Source organism: Oncorhynchus kisutch, linkage group LG9, assembly GCF_002021735.2.
Source record: "Oncorhynchus kisutch isolate 150728-3 linkage group LG9, Okis_V2, whole genome shotgun sequence".
Classification (NCBI taxonomy): domain Eukaryota; kingdom Metazoa; phylum Chordata; class Actinopteri; order Salmoniformes; family Salmonidae; genus Oncorhynchus; species Oncorhynchus kisutch.
In genome coordinates this window covers 1,850,268-1,874,579 of record NC_034182.2, presented here as the reverse complement: position 1 = coordinate 1,874,579, position 24,312 = coordinate 1,850,268, and the positions used below count along the sequence as shown (strand labels likewise).

Sequence of the window (24,312 nt, the reverse complement as noted above, 5' to 3'; positions counted from 1 at the left end):
CTATTCAGACAGAGAAAATAGAGAAAGGAGGGAGGGAGAGAGGGGAGACAAAAACATTTAACAGAGGAAAGAAAGCGCATAGTGAGAACAGCTGGAGAAGGTGCCTAGGATGGGCCTTTGAGCCGAACGTCCTGGCCAGGCAGCTGATTAAACTTTCATGAAACATTTCCAAATGCAGGGAAGAGGAAGTGCGGGCCATGACTTTATGAAGGGCTTTATTGTCTAGACACGGCAGCAAGAGCTCCAAGCTATTCTCCGACGGAGGAATGGCGAGGAGGAAGAGGAGGAAATGATATTGGATTTGGGATCAGTAAGAATGGTTGTGCAAAAACACAGTAAGACGTGAGCAATATTGTAAAGACTAATACAATGCGTGTCATCTAGGTAATTTAGGGGTTTTATAAATCCTGCCGCCCATGCTTCAATTGGTTCAAATTTCATTTGAGGTAGGTCTCTTGTTTAGGTCAAAGAATATCCAGGAATATTCTCGAGTGACTAGACATATAGAAGCACTGGCAGAATAGCACTGAAAGAAAACCACTGTGTCAAATATAATATAGCCCTCTCAACAATATTATTTGTGAAAGAGGAGCAATTGCAAGGTGTGATTGACTATAACTGCGGGATCTTATTACGAGTAACAGGCTGGAAAAATGGAACGTCTGGCAACCCGTTCAGTGATACTCGCTAAAGATGTTTAGCTAATTAGTTGACCTGGAACCTGTAGAAAGTGTCTGCTCTAATTGGGCATGCACGAGTTAGCCGATACCACTGATCCCAGCACAGATCCCATCCCAAATGCGACTTTACATAGCCAGCATGCTAACAGTTCACTCCTACTACACATTAAAACAGAAATGTCTTCAGTATAAAACTACACAAGAAAACCAACAGATGCAGATATTTCCACGTGAGGGAGTAAATGTTTTGAAGTATCCCTCCCTCAACACCGGCACTTTCGTGATTTCTCAGCCTCGGCGTTTGAACTGGAAGAATTACTTCACCAAATTAGTCCAACGTTCCTCACTCTGGACGGTGTATTTGTCTGTGGACTGTCTGCGCCAGGAATTTGCCATGTCTGGTCTTTGGAAAAGATGAGGAGGAGTGTATGGGATTACAGCTTGGTACAATGTGAGAAATGCATTAGTCCACTGGTTCTGCTCATCCATCAGCTCTTCCCTGAAATCCCCTCTCCCTATCCCAAATGGACTCCCCCAGTCCCACCCACCCTGGACACTTCAGAGAGGTTGTCAACATCTGCAAAACCATCTGCAAAAACAACCCGTGCCTACATGTAGACCTGTTGGAACATGTAGGCACTGGCTTACGTGTTTATGTCATTCTGATGGAAAATCACCACTGGGCCATACATTAGTTATGATCCTGTGTTGGAGGTGGTGCACACTGCACAAATGACTCCCAAAGCACTGAGTGTTCTGGCACAAAATGGCCACCAAACATCACCCAAGTGGCTGCTTGACCTGTTTGGCGTTACTTACTGTTGATTAAGTAACAGGCATCCTTCTGTCAAATCACCATGTAAGGAACACTAAAAACCTGTTTACCACACATCATTACATTGGGGCGGCAGCGTAGCCTAGTGGTTAGAGCGTTGGACTAATAACTGGAAGGTTGCGAGTTCAAACCCCCGAGCTGACAAGGTACAAATCTGTCATTCTGCCCCTGAACAGGCAGTTAACCCACTGTTCCCAGGCCGTCATTGAAAATAAGAATATGTTCTTAACTGACTTGCCTAGTTAAATAAAGGTACAAAAATAAATAAAATACATGTGGATAGTTACAGCTACCTCATCTGAGCATTTCAGCTCTGGTTTCCAGTCAAACCCTGCAACCCCTGCAGCCCTCCAGGACCATAGGATCTACATACCTACATGCCTGCACTGGCACTACATCCACCCACCCATCCACCAAACCCACCAAACCCACCCACACATCCAAGGAGAATATGGAACAGATCAGAATTTTCCTCTTGAAATTCATGTGCAGAGACACAGCATGACACTGGGAGAAGACCCATTTCCTGCAGGAAGACAATTGCCAACCATCGTGGTGCAGGCCCAAACACAACACATTAACCCCTAAAACACAAACCACTCAGGAAAGCTTAAAGTAAGAAGCAACATACATGTATCAGTGTCTGGGAGGTAAGAGACTAGATAGATTTCATTCTTCTTGTGCCACGTATTTTGTGTATGTTGTCATACTGCAGACACATTTACTGTCTGTTTCCTCTGGACTGGGTATTATAGGTTTAAAACAAACATTTACTATACATGAGTATTGGAAATGTAGTTTATTCAAGTGTATGTTATGTCCTCACAGTAAATTCACCAGCGATTACTGAGTCAAAAGCCGTAATGAAAATAAATCTGGATATACTCTGCCCAAATAGCACATGACATTCCACCAACGTTGCCGCAACAGAGCAAGATAAAGTTAGCGTCACAACAAATTGTTGTTATTCTGGTAGAGCTATATGGGCAAAAGCACACATTAAACATGGCAAACAAGGTAACCATGAATGGACAAAAAAACGTAAAATGCTATCTTTTATTATCATACAGAGTTACCATGAGATGCATGCAAGCAATGCAAATGTTGTATAAATGTCGGCATAACAACGGTGATCTGCAATGAACGGGCCATTGACTCTTATTTAACTGCATAATAACTCATTAAAAAAACAGTCAATTACTTCAGCAGAGCTATTCAGTGTCGAGCCTTTGAATCTTGTCGATAAGGATGGTTAATAACTTTCCCCCCAACATTCATACAGAAAGATGGGTAATATGCCAAAGCTTTTGACATATGACATATGAGTTTGAATTTGGTTCCAATAGTGTTCCACTGTTCAATATTTCCCCAGTAGACATTACACCAGAGTACACAACACAGCTCTCTTAGATACTTTTATTCCTTACCTGCAGGTCTTTTGCACAGCAATGTGATTCTGGGAGTATACAGACTAAATACAAGAAACCTTTAAAAAACATCATGACAAACATACAAAAGAGGAATGGGCAATGCATTTATTTGCAAGTGAGATTTATTCCCATATTCCTCAATGTACTTGTCTGAAAACAACATGTGCCACTACTTTTGGAATGTTTGAAGTGTGTGAGCTGCATTTTCATTAAAAGCACTTCATTCAGGAATCACTATGTTCCTATATTGTCTCTTTTGCACAAGAAAAGGCACCTGTTGTTTGAAACAAGTACAGACAAGTACAGTTCAAGTGCTTTTTACGAGGCACCATTACATTATATTGCGGCCGATTGTTTGATTTGCAGCAAATTTGGACAAAACTATTAGTACAGGGCCAGCCATTTGCTACGGACAAAATACTCTATAGTTGTCATGAGAATACCATGATGCACTGCAAAATAAAAGGTCTCTCCGGGGTTTCTAAACTTTGTTGGTTTGTTATTTCATAGTCTGTGTTTACAGAAAGGTCTACCGATGAGTTGACAGAGGTGACCTCGATTTCACCGGTAGGGGGAGGATATACATATTTATGGTTGTTGCAAACACTGTCGCTCGGGTTCATTATCCACACTAGCATTCCACTTAGAATAAAGAAACATATTGGCCATATACTCTGAGTAGTATGCTATTGTAGATATTGGAATATAGCCACATTGTGTCTATTGGGGTTTGAAGGATTAGTTTAGGGTAGGTCGTGGTGCCGGGGGAGGGTCACAGAGGGAGTCTTGCGGATGAGGGGAGGGTCCTTAGTCGAAGATGATGTCAGAGGCCTGGCGCAGGCAGTTGGAGGAGTCATGGGGTAGGTCGGCATGCGTGATGTTGTTCCCATCCAGACGCAGGTGCTTCAGTCTGGAGTAGTTCAGAGGGCCAGAGAACTTGCAAATGTTCTCCAGGTTGAACTCTGGAAGGATGGGAAGGGGTTTGGTGAACTGACATGATTCAACATTTCCTACTGTATGTACACATCCTACTCCGATTGCCTGACACTTGCTGGGAGGCAGTAAAGACTTGAGGATGGATATGACTGATTTAGATTTATTTGTAATTGCAATGTCGAAATAGAGAAAGAGAACGGAAAGAGAATGTTGAAAGAGAGAAAAGAGAATAGAGAAAAGGGAGAGAAGAGAAAGAGAGAAGAGAAAAGAGAATGAAAAAAAAGAGGAAATACAAATCACTCACTGTTGATTTCGTTGGCCTGCAGATAGAGATGCTCCAGCTGTTCGTTGATCTCAGGGATGGACAGCAGCTTGTTGTAGGACAGATCCAGCTCGATCAGGCTCGTCACATTGAACACGCCCGCCGGAATCCCTGCATCCGTCATCTGATTGTAGGCCAACCTCAGGTACGCCAGCTTGGGCAGCTCTTTGAGGTCCCCGGCGGCGATGCTGCTGATGCCATTGTGATCGCCATAGAAGGTCTCCAGCGAACTAGGCATGCCTGAGGGCAGCTTCTTCAGCTTGTTGTTGGTCAAGTCTATGGCCACCAGCTTGTTGAGGCCCTTGAAGACCCCATTAAGAGCTTTAGAGGTCAACTCGTTGTTCTGGAGGTGGACCGAGGTCAGGTTCTGCATGCCGGCCAGACTCCCTGCGGGGAACTTGGACAGCTGGTTGTTCATCATCTTCAGCTCGTCCAAAGACATGGAGGGAGGGATCACAGCTTCCGTCAGTTTGTTGAAGCTGAACAAGATCTTATGAAGTCCGGTCAGCTTGTCGATGGTTCCCTTGGCCACCTTCTCATTGGTGATCTGGTTATGGTCCAGGACCAGCCAACGGAGTTCAGCCGTGACGTTGTCGAAGACCCCAGCCTTGATCTCCTCGATCAGGTTGTTCTGCAGGTACAGGTACTTGATGCCTGAGGGCACAATGGGCACAAACTTAAGGTTGCGGGAGTCACAGTACATGGCAGTGGGGAAGTTGATGGGGCACTCGCATTCCTGGGCACAGTTGGCGCTGGACGGGCCGTACTGGGAGGCCGGCTGGTAGTCGTAGTCATCGTACTGACCCACGGTCAGGCTGACCAGCACGGCAAAGATGGGGACACGGAGGGGAAACATAACTGTTCTGGGGAGAAGAAAACAGACAGAGGGAGAAAGGGAGACAAAGAAAAAAGTTGTAAAGTGAAACGGGGAGAAAGTCAGCAAAAGTTTGTCTACCACATCTTGAACATTTCCTACATAGTCTTACCGACTATTATCCTGAGTGGTACTTTGATTTTAAAATCTACAGAGAACAAACTCTATTTGAACAGTTAAATACATGACATTTCGATTGGATGATAGACGACATAAACTGGTAAAGAATGGACTTGTTACAGATTCCACGATAGAAACATTCATCTCAGGCCACTAGGGTTCCCTGAGAGAGAAAAAAACATCTATTGAAAAAGCTCAATTGACCAAAACTATTCATGAATCCCCCTAAAAGCAGCAATCTGGTAATACCAGTGAATTGTAAATCTCTTTAAAAAAAAGAGGCAGATCCCTACTGTAAATACTCAGAACTATCTATGAACCAACAATGCAGGGTTTTCAGTGAACACACACTTTATAATGTCAACAAATAAAGGCAATAAATATCATCACAACATATTGACACTTTTAAGAGGATTTAACTCAATGTGTTGATTTAAAGTATGACATGTCATCACATGATAATACCGTACTGCAAATGCAAACACATTAATGCCTTTGACTAACAATACTGTGCATCAATACAGTGTATTCATTTTATAAATGCATTCATGCCACGGTGCAATATAAGAACAACACATTGTCCAACGCAACATGAAAAGCATCAGATAACGTCGAAGTACAAAAATCTCTCCACTCCTTTCCATTGTCAAGTGACAACTAGTTAACCCTGTATCACACACAATCCTCCCCCAGAGTTTAGCTGGGACTGGGATAGCTATCAATCCCAGCATGGAAAGACCAAATACCTAGGGACAACCGAGCAGGAACCCTTCAGGAAATGACAAGAGTCCATTCCTCTTACCTTTCTCTCCTCTCTCTCTCTCTCTCCCTCTGCGTGTGGGATAGAAGGTCAGCAGGTAAGAAGACTGTGGTTGCTCAAAAGCCAGATGTCTCTGGAGAGAGGGAGGAGAACGAGGGAGAAAGGGAGAGGGAGGGGGAGATAAAGCGAGTGAGAGAAAGAGAGAGCGAGGGAAAGGGGTGGGAAAGCTTCTGCTTCTTCAGATGACTGTGGTCCCGGATTGACAGAAGGCAGCTGCCCAAACTGTAGTATATAAAGACGATGGCATCGACATGAGTTTTTAAGGCATGGAATCTGAGCATTATGGGCTCTGCCTAACCAGTCACAGGTGCACCAGTGCAGTCTGGGATACGAGGTCCGCCTCATGCGTGAATGAGGATGCGAAGCCTCACAAAGGACACATGGCATCATATATATCTGTCATTTTTCCTCCCTTTGCACCAAACAACCACCTCCCTTTCTTCCATTCCCCTACTAACAAAAAAGCGAAGTGGATACAAGTTAAAACAAAAGGTTCCTGGAATGTAAAGAAGGTGTGTGGAGAAACTCTGTCTGCAGCCAGAGCCAGCTGCCAATTGTTATGCTGCAGCATGAAACCTTAAATAGGGTCTCGGAAAAAGTGACGAGGTCTTAGTGGACCAGAAAAGGATTATAAAACAGACTAAGCTGAATCCCAAATTGACCCCTAGCCCTTAACCTAACGTAGCAGGTGTAAGAAGACTCCCGAGTCCCCACATCCGTTTTTCAGGGGAAACGGAAGTTAGGTTGAAAATACCGTAATCCTGAAAACCGTAAACATCCGCTTTCTTCCGAGCCCGTGGGGAGTGCCTAGCCCCTAAACCCTAACCTCATCTGCCTCTTCATGGTAAACACATGGTACCATAATAGAGGAAAGTAAGGTGAGGCAGACGTGAGTCCAATGAATTCCATATGTCCCCAGCAGAGGAGGCTGGTGGGAGAAGATATGGGAGGACGGCCTCATTGAACCCGTATCAAACACATCAAATATATGGAAACCACATGTTTGACTCTGTTCAATTCATTCCATTCCAGCCATTACGATGAGCCAGTCCTCCTATAGCTCCTCCCGCCAACCTCCTCTGGTCCCCACTGTAAATCACTCAAGTGCCGTCAGACCTCCTCCTTCTCCTCCTCCCTCCATTTATCTTCACACACTTCAAAGTGCTCTTCATCTCCTTCCATATCCAACTATCCGTCTGCAGACTGCACTGCATCTACAGTACACGTTTCAAGACAATGGCTCTTCTAGAAGATTTTGTTGAATTTGCTGAAGAAGACTGAAATTATAGTGGTTTCCCAATTTCCCCTTTCTTTGTTTATGTTCAACTCTTGCGTCACTGCAGGGCTGTCGTCTGGATTCAATTGGTCACAGTCCCATGTGTGTCTCCACACACGTCTTTCAGTCGCCACTAGTTACCACAGACACAAAGTCATAAACCCCACCCATTTCTAAAAAATATCTTATTAAAATGTGATTTTAAACCTAACCTTAACCACACTGATAACCTTATGCCTAACCCTAACCTTAAATTAAGACCAAATAAGTAATTTTTATTTTCAAATATTTATACGATATAGCCAATCTTGACTTTGTGGCTGTGGTTACTAGTGGAAACCAGAGCTGTGTTCGAATACCCATACTAACATACTGTATACTACATACTTCATGAGTAGATACTACACACTATAGACTATTAGTTCATTTTAGTATACTATAAACGAACAGTATGCTTTCATTTGAGCATACTAGCTCTTCGCCTGTCTACCAGAAGTTGATGCTGTTGCTATGCAACCTCTTGCTAGCTAGTTAGCATAACAAATGACTAGTTAGACATTTTACAACTTCGAGTGTGTTCTTAAATTCAATGTGGAGTGCCAGAGTGAGCTTGTAAATTCAGAGCGTTGTCAGATTGTCCGTTTGTAAATTCAGAGTGGTTCGCTCTCTGGCAACAATTTAATTATGCTTTTTTTGCTTACGTTTACTTGACACCGGCCATTTTCAATGGGTGTTGAGTGCTCTGCACTCTGGTACACTCACGAGAGTGCTCTGAAATCGGAGTAGATAGCCAGACCGAATTTACGAAAGCACCCGAACGTCCATTGAGAACGCACAACGACTATACCATTTAGCAAAGCTAAGAATGACTGGAATAATCAAGTCAATAAACGCTGGGAAGTTAGATGGCCTATAGTTAATATACTGGCAAGTTTGACATACCGGTACATACTACTGTAATGATATGCTATGTAGTTCGTAAGGACAGCGTAGCTAACAAATTGTCAGTCAACTTAACGTAAGGTAACTTATTTGAATAGTCATTACTTTATTACATTGCTCAAACTTTTCATAACATTTGTCATAATTAGATAAAGCAATGAATTTGTATCTGCTCTTGTTGTACTTCGGCTGCATATTTACCGCTATTTTCTTCAAATCTGAAAACGATGTGAAGCCACGCCCATTTCCTGAAGAATTGCATTATGGGCCCTAAAGTACGGAAATAGTGTCCTCTGCATGTATACTTCATATTTTGGCGACATCCGGGAACTTTTAGCATACTAACTATATCCATACTATGACCAATAAGCATACTATATACTCAATTTCACGTCACAAATAGTACGGTTAGTGTGGTTAGTATGAGTATTCGAACACAGCTCATGCCTTTTTGGCGGCCATCTTATATTGAAAAGACTTCCCGCGTCAACATTGGACTGCAGAAGTGATTTGTGAAGGAGCATGTGTGTACTTCTTTTTCGAGTGTTTCCAAAGGAACCAGCTGTGTAGCCTATCGCTGCAAAAACCCATGATTCATTTAACAATGAATATTCTTATTATTCACAACATGGTTTTCTTGGAAACAAAACCACTGTGGCCGACTGGAAAGTTTATGGCTAGAAAAACCTATTATTAATTTGACAATGAACATTCGTCCTGCAAATTGCAGTAGCTTCCAGACCCTTCTGATAAGACTAGCATCCTCGAGCGCTTTGACCATAAGTATTGCTATCCAACCGTTTTAAAAAGCCATGTCCTTTCTTGCTTCTGTGTTCACCTCCATCCTTCTTGTCCTTAGATCATTTTCTTCTTCATGTCCCACATGGTCGTCCCAAACTCAAGCAACTGTCCCTCGATTTCTCCTACATCTCACCATCCCATCTAGTTGAAGGCCTAGGTCATGGTTTTAAGTGGAAACATGACCGAATACAAACAGTGTAGTTATTCCCTCTGCAAGGCAATCAAACAAGCAAAGCGTCAGTATAGAGACAAATTGGAGTCGCAATTCAATGGCTCAAACACAAGACGTATGTGGCAGGACATAAATACAGACAATAATGGATCACAAAAAGAAAACCAGTCCCGTCGCGGACATCAACGTCTTGCTCCCAAACAACTGAAACAACTTCTTTTTCCACGCTTCGAGGACAATACAGTGGAAAGAGGAATACCTATGTAGCTTGAGACCCTGGGTCTTGACCCCGCCCTGTGCAACTGGACCCTGGACTTTCTGATGGGCCGCCCCCAGGTGGTGAAGGTCTGAAACAACATCTCCACTCTGCTGATCCTCAACACTGGGGCCCTACAGGGGTGCGTTCTCAGTCCTCGCCTGTACTCCCTGTTCACCCATGACTGAATGGCCATGCATGCCTCCAACTCAATCATCAAGTTTGCAGACGACAATACAGTGGTAGTGAGGTGAGGGCCCTCAGAGGGTGGTGTCAGGAAAATAACCTCTCACTCAACGTCAACAAAACAAAGGAGATGATCGTGGACTTCAGGAAACAGCAGAGGGAGCACCCCAATATCCACATCGACTGGACAGTAGTGGAGAAGGTGGAATGTTTTAAGTTCCGTACACATCAAAGACAAACTGAAATGGTAACACCCACACAGACAGCGTGGTGAAGAAGGTGCAACAGTGCCTCTTCAACCTCAGGAGGCTGAAGAAATTTGGCCTGTCATCTAAATTCCTCACCAACTTTTACAGATACACAATCGAAAGCATCCTGTCGGGCTGTATCACCGCCTGGTACGACAACTGCACCGCCCTCAACCGCAAGGCTCTCCAGAGGGTAGTGTGGTCTGCACAATGCATCACCAGTGGCAAACTACTTGCCCTCCAGACTGAAAACAGCTTCTATCTCAAGGCCATCAGACTGTTAAACAGCCATCACTAACATAGAGAGGCTGCTGCCAACATACAGACTCAAATCACTGACCACTTTAATACATGGATTTAATAAAGGTATCACTAGTCACGTTAAGTAATGCCACTTTAATAATGTTTACATATCCTACGTTACTCATCTCATATGTATATAATGTACTCTATACCATCTACTGCATCTTGCCTATGCCGTACGGCCATTGCTCATCCATATATTTATATGTACAGATTCTTATTCCATCTCTTTACATTTGTTTGTTTAAGGTAGTCATTGTGAATTTGTTAGATTACTTGATAGATATTACTGCACTGTTGGAACTAGAAGCACAATCATTTCGCTACACTCGCATTAACATCTGCTAACCATGTGTATGTGATCAATACAATTTGATTTGATTTGATGATACTGTAGTGGACTTGGGGTGTGCTGAGCTTAGAAGGAAGGGAAAGTTACACGGTTAGCTGGACAGTTATTATTAAGCTAATTACTCATTGAATGCATGCCTGTTGCAGGTCTACGTAATGCAGAATGTTTATTTTGAAATGAACATCCATTTTGGCAGCTTTGATTCTAACTCTGACACATTCTATAGTAGACATGAATACCAGTTCAGACATCTGAATCCATGTCCTCCACCCTGCACTAGTGGTGGCCTTTACACATGACTTTTACATGTTGATCTGGTCTCCTAATTAGACGGTCACCTCTACCACCTCCTCTCTGCATCTTGCTACTGCAATTTTAGTAACCGGAGACAGACCCCCTAAAGAGGTGGTGCTGTTTATTCTCACTAAGCTATTAGCATGATTAATTAGGGGTCAAGAATGTATTACCTGTTAACGATCAGTTAACACAGTCATTAGATATACTGATCTACTTTGGGGCTGACTGGGTAAATGTGTTATGTTTATCCAAATACGTTCCCTTATATTGTCTTAGCTGACAACATTCTGACATTGTACAAGCCAATTTATTGTTTCAATCCTCTCTCGAAGGGCAAAACATTGACCAAAGGTGGAAATATATACTGTTTTGAATCCCCCAGAAAACAATGCAATCCCACTGGGTGAATCAACGTTGTTTCCAGGTAATTTCAATGAAATGACGTTGAACCAACATTGATATTGACATTTTTGCCCAGTGGAATGTTTCTTAGCGCTTTCCATTGTCCAGTCCTGTCCTTGTGGGTTGGTTTACCACCTCATCATTACCCTGTACAGAGTGTTTATGTCTTGAAGATGATGTGTTGACGTTTCAGGCCTGTTATTGCTGCACTTTCCTTTGGAAAGATTCCCACCCCTATTCAAACACTCAAAAGTTTGGAAACAGATATTCTTCCCAGTCACCCAGTCACCAGTTCCCAGTTTGCTTCCTCTGTTCGCTTTGATGACGTCAACCCTGATGCTCTCACATCCTCTCCACGTCTCAGAACTGAGCCAATGGTTTGAAAATGATGGGTCTTGGCTCTAAGGACTATTTTCCCCATTTATATTCAAGTAACATTGTTTTTCCATTTCTGGTGTTAATACTGGCCACGTTCTAAGTCTCTAACGGATGGCACTGGAACGTTATATCATCAAAAGCTGTTTCGGTACAGAATACAACCTCTGTTTCCAGTCCCATTTTCTTCCCAAACCAGTAACCCACAGTTCTTCCTGTGAACTATTACAATATATGTAAACAAGTCAAACGATGTTTCATTGATGGAAAAATTGGAAGTATCTTTTTGCTTTCTCAGCAACTTCTGAATTACATCTATACATTTAGATGAACTGCAAAACTCCAACACAATGAAATAGGTATTTATAGCATTTGGTATTATGCCAGCTTTATTTAGCTAATGAGCTAAATCCCTCTATTTCTGTAGGTTTATTCATGTCTAGCCATTAAGTACAGCATATGGTTTCATTAACCATTTAAACATGTATACAGAACATTATGTCTGCTCAGTTAAACAATGCATCACAACTTTATACAGCCAATCCAGAAATAACAAACTCCATTCTGTTCTGTTTATTGGAATGCTCAAATTTTCCAGACGTTCCAGATTTAACACTTCCATTCTGTTCTGTTTATTGGAATGCTCAAATTTTCCAGACGTTCCAGATTTAACACTTCCATATGTGAATGTAGCACACACGCACACTCTCGCACACGCACACAGACACACACAGACACATACACACACACACACACACACACACACACGCACACTCTCGCACACGCGCACAGACACACACAGACACACACAGACACACACACACACACACACACACACACACACACACACACACACACACACACACACACACACACACACACACACACACACACACACACACACACACACACACACACACACACACACATACACACACACACACACACACACCTACACACACACACACACACACACACACACACACACACACACACACACACACACACACACACACACACACACACACACACACACACACACACACACACACACACGCACACTCTCGCACATGCGCAGACACACACACAAAATGATATGTCCACTACAGGAAATACACTGGTACGTTCCTGGGAAAACGACAGCTTATTAACCAGGTCCTGATTTTAATAACGATCTCATGCTAAACCATACTCTGAGCTATCATTGGAGGACACAAACACACACACATGCCTCTTGAGCCATCCCAAACTGTACCCAAACCCCTTATGTCTACAGGGAGAAAATGGGATGTCATGCAGGCCCACACACACACACACACACACACACACACACACACACACACACACACACACACACACACACACACTTTTTGTTCGCACTCTGTGTTTAATTTGTCTTGTAACAGACTGGCTCATCCCTGGCCAGATCAGCCAATCCAACTCACACACTGTATGAGGTACTACATGTGCAGCAGGACCATTGACCAGAGCTGACCGAAGCATTAAACGGGCAACCAATAGATCCACTTAATGTAAGATGGACTAAGCTGGTTAAGCCCATTTATACAACACACACACTTGAGTATCCGCACAAGCACAGACACACGCGCACAGAGCATTTGGTTTCTAGGATTTCAAATCAAAATCACATTTTATTTGTCAAGCTTCAGGTGTCAACTATCATGAAATGCAGAGTTAAAGATAAAGATAAATGAGATAAAATAGAAATAGTAACAGGGAATAAATACAGTGAATAATGAATAACAACTAGTAAAAATGCATGGCTATATACAGAGAGTACCAGTAACGTGTGAATTATGGGGGACAAGGGGGGGCTCAGCTCCCCTCAATGAGATGTTGGCTCCCCTAAATGCAACAACATTTGAACTCTGGTGCCGGTTCTCTAAATAATTTAGTGGTAAATATGAAAATCTTCAACTTAAACACCCCTACCTCTCTGTCATGGTTTAAACCATTTATTTATATGTGGTAGTATTCTTCATGCATAGATTTTCCTTTGTACTTCCTAATTTTCACCATTTATTTGCAATGAGTCCCTGATTAAAAATAGCCTTTATTCCAGTGCATTAGTTTAATCTGTTGATTTATCATTGTTTGTTTTTGTCGGTCTGTTGTTTAGAGCGCTCATTGTTTTGTTTTTCAGGTGCGCGTAGGTACTGTTCTTCTCTGTGCTGTCCGGGGACAGAAGTACCAGACCATTTATACAGCTTTATTACTTTCTATCAATATTTGTTTTCTTTTCTGGATCAGCTGATGATGATCGACAATACCGCTAGACAACTATCCTACAGCTAGACACCAATGATCATCCAATCCATCCAACAAGCATATGTTAATGACAGTAGGCCTATGGTTGACTCTTTGGGTTAGAAGCATTACATTTTGCAATGGCATAGTCCGACATTATTGTGGATTTGTGTGCCCATGAGAACTGTTTCCACAGAGAAATATCATTAAATGTTAGGTAGGCATAGTTAGACTTACAGTGCATTTTCCGAGATCTCCAAGATCCATGATTCGTACAGGGTTTAAGTCACATTTTCTAATTCAATTGGTAAATGCTTAGTAATTGTCACGCCCTGATCTGTTTCACCTGACTTTGTGCTTGTCTCCACCCCCCCCTCCAGGTGTCGCCCATCTTCCCCATTATCCCCTGTGTACTCATACACACCTCCAGGTGTCGCCCATCTTCCCCATTATCCCCTGTGTACTTATACACACCTCCAGGTGTCGCCCAGCTTCCCCATTATCCCCTGTGTACTTATACACACCTCCAGGCGTCGCCCATCTTCCCCATTATCCCCTGTGTACTTATACCTGTGTTCTCTGTCTGTCTGTTGCCAGTTGGTCTTGTTTGTCAAGCTTACCAGCGGTCGTCCTGTCAGCTCCTGTCTTTTCCCAGCCTCGCTTTCTCTCGTCCTCCTGGTTTTTGACCATTGCCTGTCCTGACCCTGTACCTGCCTGCCGTCCTGTACCTTTGCTCCTACTCTGGATTGTCGACCCCTGCCTGCCTTGACCTGTCATTTGCCTGACCCGGTGGTTACAATAAACATTGTTACTTCACACAGTCTGCACTTGGGTCTTACCTTGATTCCTGAGAGTAATGACAAATAACACTGTCATAAATGGCATTAATGTAAAGAAAGAAAGGTTGTGTTTTATGTCACACGATCTGTGAAAACTCCAAGCATTTAACTCATTAAATATGGACTCATGAACTAGGGTGTAAAACATGATTTAATTTAACTCGTGTATTATATTCAATGTAGACTACCTATACTGCGTGTGTTCCTGTGTTTAAAATGGCCTTGGTTGAGAGGGTAGGCTACCGGCAGGGGTGTAGGCCCCCGACACTGAAAGCATTAAAAACACCATTACCGCCAATCAGAGTTAACCCACCTATGTTTTGGAACATTATATCACTGGCTACCGGTAGGCATATTTGAAGTCCAGGATCCAGTTGCAGAGCGAGGTGTTCAGCCCCATTGTCCTGAGCTTGGTGATGAGCTTGGAGGGGACTATGGTGTTGAACGCTGAGCTGTAGTCAATGAACATAATTCTTACAAAGATATTCCTTTTGTCCAGGTGGGTGAGGGCAGTGTCGAGTGCAATAAAGATTGCGTCATCTGTGGATCTGTTGGGGCGGTATGCAAATTGGAGTGGGTCCAGGGTGTCTGGGGTGATGGTGTTGATGTGAGCCATGACCAGCCTTTCAAAGCTATAGATGTGAGAACGACGGGGCGATAGTAATTTAGGCAGGTTACTTGGGCGTTCTTGGGCACGGGGACTATGGTGGTCCGTGCTTCTACACCTGCATTGCTTGCTGTTTGGGGTTTTAGGCTGTGTTTCTGTACAGCACTTTGAGATATCAGCTGATGTACGAAGGGCTATATAAATACATTTGATTTGATTTGGTAGTTTGCTTGAAACAAGTTGGTATTACAGACCGGGTCAAGGATAGGGGATTTCTTATTTTTAGTTATTTTTACTGGATTGTTGGGTTTAGAGCTTGCAAGAAAAGCATTTCACTGTACTTGTGCACATGACATTAAAACCTGAAAATGTAAAATGTCAGTGAAGACACTTGCAAGCTGGTCAGAGCATGCTCTGAGTATGCATCCTGGTATTTTGTCTGTCCCCGTTGCTTTGTGAATGTTAACCTGTTTAAAGGTCTTACTTACATTGGCTATTAAGAGCAAGATCACACAGTCTTCCGGAACAACTGGTGCTCTCATATGCATGGTTCAGTGTTGCTTGCGAGCATTGAAGACATTTGGCTCTTCTGGTAGGATCGCGTCGCTGGGCATCTCACGGCTGGGTTTCCCTTTTGTAATCTGTGATAGTTTGCAAACCCTGCCACATCTGTCAAGCGTCCGAGCCGGTGTAGTGTGATTCGATTTTAGCCCTGTATTGACACTGCCTGTTTGATGGCTAACATTTCAAATAGACAGGAAGGCACATTATACAGTGTGTGTTCCAAATACTGCCACTCGCAAATGCATCACATGCAGTTGACTTACTTTAAAAAATCATGATGCAGAGATTGTTTTATGGTATTTTTTTGCACAGATCTGGGCTCTTTTGCTTGACAATAATGTCACCCTCCATTTGCAGAGTGATGTTTTTTTGTTTGATTGGCCCAGCACAGGTGGGTAATAAGCATGAATATACTGTATATATTTTACACAGCCATGCAATATATATATATATATATATATATATATACAATATATATATATATATTATACCATAGAGTCAAAGATAGGGTTGGATTGAACCCTACTCTAATAAGAGCTACAGTACATTCACAAATGCATTTAAACCTATAATGTTTGTACAGGCTAATGAATATTGAGTGCTGGAATCAACCGAACGCATTCAACCAATATGTGTCTTCAGGGAGGTGCCTTAATACACGTTGTTGCCGGGGAGGAGTTGTTGTTGCTGGTTACTGCTTTGCTCAAGGGCAGAAAGGCATATCTCACTCACACACATACGGTAGTGTCACTCACACCTACTGTAGTCTCACTCACACATACTGTAGTCTCACTCACACATATCACACATACTGTAGTCTAACTCACACCTACTGTAGTCTCACTCACACATATCACACATACTGTAGTCTCACTCACACCTACTGTAGTCCCACTCACACATACTGTAGTCTCACTCACACATACTGTAGTCTCACTCACACATATCACACATACTGTAGTCTCACTCACACCTACTGTAGTCCCACTCACACATACTGTAGTCTCACTCACACATACTGTAGTCTCACTCACACCTACTGTAGTCCCACTCACACATACTGTAGTCTCACTCACACATACTGTAGTCTCACTCACACATATCACACATACTGTAGTCTCACTCACACCTACTGTAGTCCCACTCACACATACTGTAGTCTCACTCACACATACTGTAGTCTCACTCACACCTACTGTAGTCCCACTCACACATACTGTAGTCTTACTCACACCAACTGTAGTCTCACTCACACACATATGGTAGTCTCACTCACACCTACTGTAGTCTCACTCACACCTACTGTAGTCTCACTCACACATACTGTAGTCTCACTCACACCTACTGTAGTCTCACTCACACATACTGTAGTCTCACTCACACATACTGTAGTCTCACTCGCACATATCACACATACTATAGTCTCACTCACACATACTGTAGTCTTACTCACACATACTGTAGTCTCACTCACACATACTGTAGTCTCACTCACACCTACTGTAGTCCCACTCACACATACTGTAGTCTTACTCACACCAACTGTAGTCTCACTCACACACATATGGTAGTCTCACTCACACCTACTGTAGTCTCACTCACACCTACTGTAGTCTCACTCACACCTACTGTAGTCTCACTCACACCTACTGTAGTCTCACTTACACCTACTGTAGTCTCACTCACACATACTGTAGTCTCACTCGCACATATCACACATACTATAGTCTCACTCACACATACTGTAGTCTTACTCACACATACTGTAGTCTCACTCACACATACTGTAGTCTCACTCACACATACTGTAGTCTCACTCACACATACTGTAGTCTCACTCACACCAACTGTAGTCTCACTCACACAAACTGTAGTCTTACTCACACCTACTGTAGTCTTACTCACACATACTGTAGTCTCACTCACACATACTGTAGTCTTACTCACACATCCTGTATTCTTACTCACACCTACTGTAGTCTTACTCACACAAACTGTAGTCTCACTCACACATACTGTAGTCTCACTCACACATACTGTAGTCTTACTCACACCTACTGTAGTCTTACTCACACAAACTATAGTCACCTGCATGCACCTTCTCCTGTCTGTCTCTCCCTCACACACACACACACACACATATGCACATGATGCAAGCCATAACACACACATGCATGTACCTGCCAACCCGTGTGTGCATTATGTATACACCCACATGCACACACACACACACACACACACACACACACACACACACACACACACACACACACACACACACACACACACACACACACTGAGAGAGTGTGTGTGTGTGTGTGTGCAGAGGGGGTCGACAGAGAGAGCGATGGAGAGAAGACAATACCCGCCACATGGGGGCGACAGAGAGGGGCAGGAGACCCATGACGCTGTAGTGTGACTAACAGATGTGTGTGTGCCACTGCCAGAGGCTCCAACACTGATGCATTCCTGTCATGGATCTACATGCTTCACCTTCCTTATAACGTCCACCAATCACCTTACTGGTTGGGGCTCCAGCCCTGTCAAATAGCTCTCTGGTAATCCTTATGTTATGGACAGTTATTTAATTGAAGACCTTGTTTGATTATACAGCAAGTCATTAAAATCATAAATCTCTCTAGAAAGGACAGTTTTTAGATGGACAGTGCAATTTGTGTTCTGGTAGAATAGGCTTATTTGGCACCAACCTTTTCTTGTGTTAGAGAAGAGCATTCTGGGGGATAGGGTGGACATCTTCCCTCTTTCTTTCTACGTGTCCTTGTTTTGTATGTGGTGTTTTGTATTATTTGTTCTGCACCCAGAACTCTGGGTCTTGTTGTTCCTGTATGCTCCTTTATGTTTAGATAAGAATTGTATACCTGTCTTGTATATCTATACACCATTCTTCTGTGTGTTTAATAAAATATATTTGAAAAAAGAAAAAGAAAGCTAGCAAAAATGACAAGCTGCCATGTGGGGAATCATAGGTGGCTCGTTTCACCTAGCTTAATCTTGTTCTTGATACCACGTCTTGTTTTGAGGTGTTTTGACTGATTTCATGTCATTGCTAATAAGGCTAAAATTCACTAGCTAGCTAACCAACAACTGTAACAACGAGACAACAAGTGCTCATTGTGCAAATTTACTTGTTTTCAATAAACATTTGGAGACTAAATATAATTGACATGTTGTCAACAATCTAATTTTGCCCCATAGTTGCGCACGCGTTGGTTTTGTTGCTAAACAACCAACTCGCCTATATATATAGTATTGTAACGACCCTGGGTTTGTAAGCGTGGAAATCGACCCTGCCACACGAGCATGCTTTTGCAAAGGTCGCTGCTGTTTCATTACAGTATGTTTCGTATGGCTCTGAGGCCAGGCTGAGCGCACCTGATTTTAATCTAAGTTTGAAAATAAGTTGACCAGTTGCGAGAACTCACAGACAGGTTTGGGAAACACTGCTGTATAAATATCTCCCTGTCAATATGCAATATGTGTATTGTCTGGTTTCTCAGTGTGTGTATGTGACCCAAATCTGCAAGGAATCATGGAGGCTTTACAGACCTATCTTACACCATGAATGATATCATTACTATCACAGTAAATATACTATATCTGGTTTCCTAAGTTTTTTTTAACGAGTCAAGGGAGCAAACTTGTTTTAAAGTGTCTATCTTTGTTGTTAACACAAGTCCAGGGCATGCTGCATGTTGCGAGGTCCAGGGTATGCTGCATGTTGCGAGGTCCAGGGTATGCTGCATGTTGCGAGGTCCAGGGCATGCTGCCTGTTGCAGGAGTATGATTCATGAAAAAGACTGAAGATATCCCCTATAGAGCAGTCATGTTTTTGGGGAGAAATATATACATTTTTTACCACAGTTATCTGGGTTTCACTGGCCTCGTATCAAATCTCTCAGCTATTAAACAATATATAGTATTTACGATGTATCTTGATACCCAAGACTATTCAACCACAACCATAGGCAATTTACATTTTACTTGATTAGTTGTCGCATTTAAATATTTGATATAAAATCCATAAATGTAGCTCATATTCACTGAAGCGATGTGAGTTTTAACACTACTGTTGCCTTCAGCTTGTTGTTGATATAATATTATTCTGTATATCTACATTACACCACTCTTACTGTTTACCTTGGATCCTGTTTTTTTCAGATGTCCAGTCCCCTCCCTGAACTTCTCAACAGAGAGCCAGCACAACAATAGTTCTGGCAACTACAGAAAACATTGTCCCTTATAAATACACCATTCAAGTCAGTCTTGATAGCCCATTAATCGCCTAAAGCCTTGATATTTCACCTTATGGATATAGTTGTTGTTTTGCACAAAATCACGTATGCTTACTTGTTATGAGGGCCTTTCAACTTTTAAGATAGTTCTAAGAGTCTCTCCAGTACTCTGTGTTTGGTGTGTGACCATAGAATATTACAGTGTGAATATTTTCACACCTGCTTTCTCCGGTGTCACACCTGTTCCTCCTCACGATCTTGTTCACCTGGAAACTCTGTCCATCACTGTACAGTCTACACTCGTTTGACTGTTCCATAGATATTACAGCTCCATCTAGTGACAGGGCAAGTAGTGCCCTCCACACACCGACCATAGAGTTGGTTAGAGGGCGCACTTGCCACAAAACCTTTGCTGTCACTGAAGCAATAATGTCACAGATAGGTGGGCCCTCTTTCCAACTCTATGACAACGACACACACAACGTGGACATACCAAGGGTTATGACCTCTGATGGCGACACCCCCAGAAAAATGCTGCTTTTTAATTTGGTATTTTTATTTGGTTCAGGAAGCCTTAGAAAAAAAGAGAGGAACATCTTTATTGCTGATATATTAAGTCTGAACTACTGTAAGTGCTTGTGCTTTTAAGCAATGAGAGTTTTTTTTATACAGCATTTATGTACAGCGTCTATACATACAAACATTAACACTAATATGGGCACTGAAGGCATGACAGTCCGCCTGCAAGCCTCCAATTCTCTTCAGACTTATAAAAAGAAGAAAAGAAGAGAAACAAAACAGGCATTAACATGTCATTCCAGAAAGCACAACCTTGCTTCAAGTCAAAAGAAGAAAATAAGAGAAACAAAACAGGCATTAACATGTCATTCCAGAAAGCACAACCTTGCTTCAAGTCAAAAGAAGAAAAGCATGCGTATAGATCTTTGGGCATGGCTTCTGTTTCGGAACGTATATATTGTTTATTCTACATCTTTAAGAGCTATGTTCATCTTGGTTGTAAGGAGCTGATGTTACATGACAGATGGGGGAATGGAATGTGTAGAAGAAGAAAGAAATGCTTGACGGAAAATCTGAAATCTTTAAACTGTCGGAACATTTCGTCAAAAACAACCAAACATCAACAGTGAAGCAAGCAGGAGACATGGCAATCGACTACAATGTGACAGAAAGAAAATCGGGAATCTTTCAAATAGTACGACATATTGTGAAGGTACACTTTGAACGCTAGCTACTACACAGGTAATATACTCTAGTACATTCTAGTATCCTAGCTGGTGTTAATGATATTAAGACTTAACCCTTTGGCTGCCCGCTCCGCAGGTCAGCGTACCTTCTGTAATTGTCACAGATTTATGCACGTAAAGGCTTGTTGCACACAACATGTCTACACCGGGCAAATTCAGATTTTTCGGATGTTTTTTCGGCCAATCTCAACCAGTTGACATGTGTGAGGTATTAAAGGGTTAATCGTGTACATTTTTTCAAAGTGGTCATAGATATTTTTTGTTGTTGTTGTTGAAAATATTTTTGTTGTCTTTCATAATGTTTCTTTCACACACAAAATAACATTTCAGTCATGCAATCTGAGGGCACACACTTCGAAACCATTGCACAGACTTCTGTTAAAGGGCAATTCCGCCACTTTTCAACCTCATATTCATTATCTCCAGCACCATATCAGTGTCTACATGTGTGAAAACGAACACGTTGTTTAGTCTATGATCAATGGGTAAAAAGATAAGGAGAGAGGTCCTAAAAAGATGCTTCTCTGTGACATCACAGGGTAGGAGTAAACGTTTTTTTTAAAACAGTGATTTTCCAAACCTGCAACGAGTTTCTAGCCAGAGGGATGGTATTTTCTTGATGATGTCATTTGGTATATCTTTTTAACTTCACATTTGTTTTCTACAAAACATAGAAATGGGACTTTTTCACATATGTAGACAATGGTATTGTAATGGAGATAATGAAAATGAGGTTGAAAAGTGGGTGACATCCCCTTTAAGTTGAGCTTTTTGACAGATAACTACCATGAGGTAGTGTTACAATATTTCATGAGTTGACGGTTTATTGTGTATGGAAGACCTGTTACAGGATAATGCCAGTGATTACTGTTGTAGAATATGAAATGTACAAATGACACATGGACTATTATAAATCAATTGTATGCACACAGAGCTGGTTTGAGTTATTACTAAGCCATCTATGGAAGGTTTGGTACTGAGTTTTGTAACTGTTCTGTCTTTGCTCATGAAAACATTAAGTACTGTAACTGTTAAAACTGTATTGGATGTTCGTTATGGTTTTAAAATGGGGATAAAGTTGCCGATCAGTGTTGTGGATGGGGGGCTGCGGTTCACACACACACACACACACACACACACACACACACACACACACACACACACACACACACACACACACACACACACACACACACACACACACACACACACACACACACACACACACACACACACACACTCTCTCTCTCTGGGGGTGGTCTACTTTTTCTCTACTTCTTCCTGTAGTTGCCCAGCTGGATGGCGGAGCGGTCGAACACACAGCGGAAGGTGATGGGCTGCACCTCCCAGTAAGGGACGGGGTTGGAGAACAGGCTGATGCCAGAGTACATGGCCTTCTTGGTATTGTAGCCCAGTGGGCAGAAGTCCTGGGTTCCCACCACCCCTATCTTGTTGCTGTGGAGGTAGATCACCTGGGAACATATCAACCACAATGAGTGGTTAGAGGGAGGGGTGTCTGGAAATGAACATTGCATATATAGAAAGGTCATGTATGAAGCTAACACAATTCCTTTTGTTGAATGGCAGAAAATCATTTCTGTGTTAACCAACTTATTAATATTTATTTCATCATCATCATCATGAGATTGATCTGTAATGGTTACACCCTCCTGAGAAAACCCTGTGTGAGGTGGAACATTCATGGACATGAAACCTCTATCCATTCTCCCAGGTGTGGCGGGACACCTGTGTGTCCGGTGGAACCCACCTGGATGTACTTGTGGTCAGGCAGGCCTGCAGGCACGGTGGTCAGGGCATTGTTGTCCAGGTGAAGCTCTCTGAGGTGAGGAACCATGGCCAGAGAACCGTTCTCCACCTGGCTGATCTCATTGTAGCTTAGACCCAGCCTAGGAGACAAACCAGCCAATGGGGAGAGACACAGAATGTGTCAGAGCCAATGGGAAAGAGACATGGTGTGTAAAAGAGCCAATGAGACAGAGGTACAGAAGAAGAGAGATAAAAGAGTGATAAAAGAGTGAGTGAATGAGACGATGTGGTACAAAAAACACTAGTGGCATTAATGTCAAGAAGCACCGCATCATTTCAAATACTCCTTATATAACTGAACTAACCCAGGATTGTTGCTGAGGTTTGACATACATATGTGTGTGTGCGCGTGCGCGTGCGTGCGCGTGTGTGTGTGTGTGTGTGTGTGCGCGTGTGTGTGTGTGGCACTGTTGTCTAGAGATGACCCAATATCCCACTACAGGACTACTTATGAGTGTTGACCCACTCATCAAATTCAGTGAAGAAGAATACTGTAAGCATGCTTTGTCCTCGTCAAGAGCATTTATCAACCGTTTTTGAAAAAAAACACATTTTTGAAACATTGAGTAGAAGTGTTGAAACATCTTTACTTAGCCAGGTTCTTGAGGCCCTTCAGGTTGTCCGCCTGCACCTTGGTGATCTTGTTGCTGTCCAGGTGGAGCTCGGAGAGGGAGGAGGGCAGACCTGGCAACCCACAGGAGAGAGACAGTGACGAGAGGACAAACAACCGGGGAACCCGCAGCAGTTATGGTGAGGGGAAGGTAAGTGGTTAATGTCTACATACAGTATGCCAGTAGGACTCTGAATCCATACTAAGTCTAATGCATCTGAAATGGCACCCTAATCCCTAGTGCACTACTTTTGACTAGGTAATATAGGGAATAGGATGCAAACTCAGACGCAGCCTCTAACATCCAGAGGCCTATCCTTCATCCCTTCTATTCCTATTAAAGCATTAGATTAGAGGATCTCTCTCTGAGTACTATTCCATCTGAACTGGTTGCCAGATTCCCACAATAGACCAGATAACATTAATCTTACACGCCTTTGAATGAATATGCT

The 24,312-nt window shown here is 42.6% G+C and overlaps 2 protein-coding genes across 5 annotated transcripts in view; both read right to left on the bottom strand.

The window, feature by feature from the left end:
- Positions 1 to 2,299: 2,299 nt before the first annotated feature.
- Positions 2,300 to 7,380, bottom strand: LOC109883893 (lumican). 3 transcript variants are annotated; one of them, XM_020475907.2, is made up of 3 exons: positions 6,000 to 7,380; positions 4,186 to 5,066; positions 2,300 to 3,907 (listed from the first exon to the last, which is right to left on the bottom strand). In XM_020475907.2, the coding sequence occupies exons 2-3, from the start codon at positions 5,057 to 5,059 to the stop codon at positions 3,753 to 3,755; spliced, it is 1,029 nt and encodes a 342-aa protein (XP_020331496.2). In that variant the 5' UTR covers positions 5,060 to 5,066; positions 6,000 to 7,380; the 3' UTR covers positions 2,300 to 3,752. The 3 variants fall into 3 exon arrangements, with proteins under 3 accessions (XP_020331496.2, XP_020331497.2, XP_031687306.1); XM_020475908.2 differs by having other exon boundaries at positions 4,186 to 5,061; positions 6,000 to 6,441; XM_031831446.1 differs by lacking the exon at positions 6,000 to 7,380 and adding an exon at positions 5,944 to 5,972 and having other exon boundaries at positions 4,186 to 5,061.
- A 13,313-nt stretch (positions 7,381 to 20,693) lies between these two features.
- LOC109878563 (decorin) overlaps positions 20,694 to 24,312 on the bottom strand; it is a 30,145-nt gene continuing 26,526 nt past the window's right edge. For both annotated transcript variants that reach the window (XM_031831444.1, XM_031831445.1), the window contains exons 7-9: positions 23,841 to 23,934; positions 23,192 to 23,330; positions 20,694 to 22,895 (exon numbers count right to left, since the gene is read on the bottom strand). In XM_031831444.1, coding sequence (XP_031687304.1) covers positions 22,695 to 22,895; positions 23,192 to 23,330; positions 23,841 to 23,934 — 434 coding nt within the window. In that variant the 3' untranslated portion in view covers positions 20,694 to 22,694. The remainder of the gene's footprint in view (positions 22,896 to 23,191; positions 23,331 to 23,840; positions 23,935 to 24,312) is intronic.

Coding starts and splice junctions, on each gene's coding strand:
- LOC109883893 (XM_020475907.2), bottom strand. CDS start 5,059: ATGTTTCCCCTCCGTGTCCCCATCTTTGCCGTGCTGGTCAGCCTGACC. Junction 3,908..4,185: donor GCAGGCCAACGAAATCAACA/GTGAGTGATTTG, acceptor CCATCCTTCCAG/AGTTCAACCTGGAGAACATT.